This window comes from Brassica oleracea, chromosome C3 (genome assembly GCF_000695525.1).
Source record: "Brassica oleracea var. oleracea cultivar TO1000 chromosome C3, BOL, whole genome shotgun sequence".
NCBI classification, from domain to species: Eukaryota; Viridiplantae; Streptophyta; class Magnoliopsida; order Brassicales; family Brassicaceae; genus Brassica; species Brassica oleracea.
In genome coordinates, this window is record NC_027750.1 from 40,670,977 (window position 1) to 40,676,677 (window position 5,701).

Consider the following 5,701-nt stretch of genomic DNA (forward strand, 5'->3'; position numbering starts at 1 on the left):
CCCCATCTCAAGAACCTCGCCGAGAATAACCTAGATGGATCGCCGTGTAGGCCATGCAAAGAAGGAAGAAGGGACTTCTATATTCAGTAGACTAACAGATGTGTTGAATTTCTGTATTTTGTCTTAAAACACAGTTTTTTTCATCTCAGTTTGCAATTTATAATCCTTTTTGTCTATAAAAATTGTCATCACCTGATGTCTGATGATATATGTTGAAACCTCGAAGGTATGAATAAAATTATAAACTGTTTAGAAAGTGTTTCAATCCTCAGGCTAGTTTATAATCAAAAGCTCGTTAAGAAGATCATACAAAAAAAAAACGCCAAAATACTCCAGAAGATGGAAAATAAAGAAACAAATATGTGAGAGTGTCTCTCTAAACGATACATGTCAATATTGGTGTGAACGCATTAATTGCAATGCTCCTCTTTTAATATATAAGGTATCTCCACCACTTCGATTTTTTCCTCAAAAAGCTTTACTACATATGGTTTTATTTATATTTTAATTTGCCAAATTTGAATATTATGACTTCTCGAAAACAGAATTAACAAATAATATTCATACGCTATGGACAGGCAAAAACCCACAGATAGGCAAAGATGTCTCAGAATCTCTCGTTTCCCTCTCATTCTTCCTTATAAATCCCTATTCCTTCATTTCTTTTGCAAAATCAAATCTCTCACTTTCTTGACAAATCATAAGCATATTATCTCTCTCTTGAGCTCTCTCGTTTACAGATCTTTGATTGATATGGCGGACGTTATGCGTCCGGAAAAGTTGGACATGTCCAACGACACTTCTTCCTTAGGATCACCTGAGCTTCTTCATGTTCTGGCCGTAGACGATAGCATCGTTGATCGAAAATTCATAGAGCGGTTGCTCAGAGTCTCGTCTTGTAAAGGTAAACTCGAAGAAGTTTTGGTTCATCGTTATAGTTTTCGAACTTTCGTAATCTGACATTTTTTTACATTGTGAAATTTCTCAGTTACTGTTGTCGATAGCGCGACAAGAGCTTTGCAATACCTTGGACTAGATGGAAACCATAGTTCTGTTGGATTTGAGGTAATATAATCTTAATATATAATGATCCTTAGTGTTGAGAATCCCTTTTTCTTTGTCAACTGTTGCGAATCCATTCAAAGTTTGGTATTTAAGACTTTTTATTTGAACGAATATTTTCAGGATCTGAAGATTAATCTGATAATGACGGATTACTCTATGCCTGGTATGACTGGATATGAACTAATGAAGAAGATTAAAGTAAGTTTGCCCATCCCTTTGTTTTTCTGATCGATTTAAAAATAAAATGAAAGTTTGATCTAATATGTGTTTATGGATATTGAATATTTTTATAGGAATCATCAGCTTTCAGAGAAATACCCGTTGTAATTATGTCGTCAGAGAATATCTTGCCTCGTATTGATAGGTATGTTCTGTTTTCCTGATCACGATCACGTAAGATTATGCTTTACAACTTATAGTAATTTTCTTAGATTTTTTATTTGCATTGATTGCTTCAGGAGATTTGGTGATTAAAAGGGTTTTGTTTATGGAAACTTTTAAGTTTTTTTTTTTGGCAACAGGTTAATCACACTATTTAACCGATACTAGACCCTGGTCCGCGCGCCAGCGCGGATTTGAATTTTCGATTTTTGGTCATTTATTTAACTAAATAATGTATTTGTAATATTTGATGTATTATATTCACCAAGTAAAATAATTTTTTTTAGCATCTTAAACCATCTATTTACGATGAATATTCGATATCATATAAAAAATTGAACAAATAGACTTAATTAGAGAATTTTGTTTTGATTAATAGAAGATATTAGATTTTGAGTTTGTATTTATTGATTTGTTTTTTTATAAAGCTTAGAAAATCAATGGGATGATTGGTTGGTTGATACATCCTATAAAGAAACGAAAACTATAGGTGGTTTGAATATTGTACTTCGATTAATGCATGATGTAAGTTGACTATATAAAACTTGAACATGATCATTTCAAACTAAAGTATAGGTAGGTTATATGCATTTGTTATATTGTAGTTAATATATTTTAAATATTGCATAAGTCAAGTGATTCACGTTTTCGTAAAAATAAAATTCAAGTTCATTATTGGGTTGTACTCAGCTGTAATAAGCTACGTAAATATGATGTATTTTTAGGTTCATTTAATGACTTTAAGTTTAAATTTGATTAAAGAAAACTCATTCATTTAACTGAAAAAGACAAACATAAAATTATATAGGTTCATTTAATGACATTAAGTTTAAATTTGATTAAGAAAAAATCATTAATTTAACTGGAAAAGATAAGCATTAAAATATGTAGGTTTATTTAATGACATTAAGTTTAAATTTGATTAAAGAAAACTCTTTAATTTAACTGGAAAAGATAATCATTAAAATATGTAGTTTAATTTAATTTTCAGTGGCATGGAAGTGTAAATAAGTTAGAAAACTTATGGGTATTTTTTAATGGGTACTTCTCTTTTAATAATAGAGATGTATTTTGACCGGATTAAAATTGTATATATCTTATCATTTTTTTATGATATAAGATATAAGATATGATATGATTCTATTTGTCAAAAAAACATATGATATGATTCTATGAAGCATCATGGGTAACTGTGGTGGTGGTTGTATATTTGATTAAGCTAAGATTTGGTGTAACTTTTGTCAGTCCGGTGGCGACAAAATAAGAAAAGAATAATCCATCATAATAAGTTAGGCAAAATCTTCTCATGAGATTTGATTCTGTTGCCGGTGATGTGTTATAACCCCCCAAAATTATAGTATATGCTTTTAATTCGTTTGCATAATATTTGGTAAGGTCATTATAAATCACATTCTAGTGGCAGACACCTAAGGTCATTTTTACCAAAAAATTAAGTCGAATAATGTAATTGTTTATTAATTATGAGCTGGCCATTTTCTGGATCCAAAGCCAACTTTATGGAGTTAGATCACTAATATTTGATTCTCTTTGTGGATTATTTTTTATTCAGATGTCTTGAAGAAGGTGCTGAAGATTTCTTATTGAAGCCTGTCAAACTGGCTGATGTGAAGAGATTAAGAGATTCGTTACTGAAAGCTGACGAAATGGCTTTCAAGAATATTATGCACAAAAGAGAGCTACAAGCTAATGATATCTACTCGCAGCTAAAACGCGCAAAGATCTGAGTCATTTTGTTTTTCATATTTCATGATATGATCCTAAAAGCTCCAAGATTCACACAAGCATGGCATGATTCTTTCGGCTTACAATTTTTGAGAACTCAACAGCCTTTTTTGCCGATGGAATCAGTGACGACGGAGGAGAGGGAGAACGAAGGGTTTTTATGAAATAGAAGTGTAAAGTTTAGACAGAAGGATTTATTAGAGAGGACTAATACATAGTTTTATTTTTCTTTACATGAGATAATTAAAATGGTGTTGTTATGTGCTTTAATTGGAAAAAGCGTTCTTTAAGTCTTTTGTTCTGGTGGGTCCTCTCTTTCTTCGACGAACAGAGTGGACTTTGGAGGTTCTCCGGAAGCCTGGTCTATGGTGAAAGTGTTAAATGTCGCGGCGTAACCAGATTGTGGAGAGCATTGGTGTCACGTGTTTTCATGTGCTGGCTGTTATGGTCGCATTTGGCCATGCGACCTGTTGGTGCATGAGTGAGCTCCTCACGGTCAAGGTGGTCAAGGATCCGTCGGTCTGCATTTTGCATCGGTTTGCTTCACAGTTTCCTTGATTTCAGGACTGTCGGAATCATGTTTCTATCGAGGTGTTGGAGACCACTCTTTGGTTCTCAGAGTTGGCTCATGGAGACGTCCTGTTGTAGGCACAGGGGGTGGTAACCCACGAATTGGTTGAATGGTGAACCAAGCTTAAATCGGATTGACCAAAGATGTGGCCGATTGGTCGATATGGCCGGATTATGACTTGATAACCTGAAACAAATGGGGATGAAATGAGATGCGGATTATGATATGAATAAAACAAGAATAATAAACTGAAAGAAATGATAGAAATGGCGGAATCAAACTGCTGGATGTGTATCACTCTTAGCTTGATCAAATGATGACTTGAAGTGGATTTACGGAGGAGAGTGTAATTGAATCTCTCAATCTGATGGAATGATGGATCGAATTGATTGACTATCTCAATCTGTTTACTGAACTTATTTGATTTGCACAAATAAATTAGACTCACGAAATCAATAGAACAACAAAGAATTTCTCTTTGAATCCTAAAGACCGATATTTTATATACTACAAAAAAGGGGAACATTGTGACTAAATTTTATGACAAAAAGTTTTGTCACAATATTGTGATTATTTACTTACTAGATAGTGACTAAATTTTTTTGTCGCAAAATCATAAATATTTTGTCACAATATTGCGATGAATGTATAAGTAACAAAAAAACGTTACAAAAAGTTACAAATATGTGACGAAGTGGTTAGTCACAAGTGATGTTACGGAATCGAGACTAAAACTCGTCCCTACTAGATACAATTTCGCGACTTCCATTATGTCACCCACGGTGACTGAAGTTTGTAATCATATATCATCTCAATTTGTTACTGGGGTGGTGACTTTTAATTTAGTCATAAATTGAGAGATAAAATTCTACTATATTTTGTCACTATTATAAAAACCATATGCTTTAAAATTCACTCAAAATTTAATCTTGTTCAAACATTAATATTAAATCTATAATCAAAACTCCAAACACCATACCGTAAACTCCAAACTTTAAGTTATAAAGATTAAACCTTACACATAAAGTAATAAATTATAATTACTATAAACTTAACTAATATTTTACACTCATACAACTTTTTTAATTTTCAATTCTAATTTAAAAACCTTAACCTCATACTTTTTTTTTTGAACAAGGGCATAACCTCGTACTTTAAATCTAAACTTCAAATTGTAATCCCCAAACTCCAAACCCTAAATAATAAAAGATAACCCAGTTAAAATCATAAATAATAAAAAAAACGTAATCACTAATTTTTAACAAAAAAATATAATCACTAATTATATACAAATACTTTAAACATTTAAAAATAAAACTTAATAAATTTTATTTTAAAAAACATTTACATATCCGGATTGTTATTTCCTTCACCAGAACCTGTTATCATTAAAATATCAAGGATTTTTTTCATCCAAATTTATAACTCATCTATACCAAACAATTCCTGTTCAACTGCAAATAATATTTAGTTATTTTGGTATATTTACTGATTGCCGTACTCTACATTTCTGTAGTCAAATAATTATAATGTAATTGCATTTTAATTAGCTTCAATACATACCACACGCACCTTGGTAACCTGTAATGTCGGAGGAAGATTCGTTTATTATCACGCGGTCACTTCCCATAGGTGTGGCCACAAGACGGTTATCTGAATCATCGGTTACATGTATATAACTGTTATGCACTCCTTCTACTCCTCCGGTCTGCCTCTTCTCGTTTACTTTGGATGCATCATCGTCTTCTTTGGTCCCTATATTTACATAACCATATCCGTTTGCACATCCTACTTGGGTTTTGAATTTATTTAACTCGTATAAATTCTAGGCTAACCTTCGTCACTGTTTTCAGCAACGGTTACATGTATAGAATTATATTGGGTGCTTCCCTCCACAGCTTGTCTTATATAGCCTGTTGAACCTGTTGATGATTGATCCAT

General features: G+C 32.2%; 1 protein-coding gene across 1 annotated transcript; it reads left to right on the forward strand.

The window, feature by feature from the left end:
* Positions 1–535: 535 nt before the first annotated feature.
* On the forward strand, positions 536–3,336 carry LOC106328967 (two-component response regulator ARR5-like). Its single transcript, XM_013767524.1, has 5 exons — positions 536–904; positions 989–1,065; positions 1,186–1,263; positions 1,359–1,429; positions 3,017–3,336. Exons 1-5 carry the CDS (start codon positions 571–573, stop codon positions 3,189–3,191), a joined length of 735 nt encoding a protein of 244 aa, XP_013622978.1. The 5' UTR covers positions 536–570; the 3' UTR covers positions 3,192–3,336.
* Positions 3,337–5,701: the final 2,365 nt, after the last annotated feature.

Coding starts and splice junctions, on each gene's coding strand:
- LOC106328967 (XM_013767524.1), top strand. CDS start 571: ATGGACAGGCAAAAACCCACAGATAGGCAAAGATGTCTCAGAATCTCT. Junction 1,264..1,358: donor AACTAATGAAGAAGATTAAA/GTAAGTTTGCCC, acceptor ATATTTTTATAG/GAATCATCAGCTTTCAGAGA. Junction 1,430..3,016: donor ATCTTGCCTCGTATTGATAG/GTATGTTCTGTT, acceptor TTTTTTATTCAG/ATGTCTTGAAGAAGGTGCTG.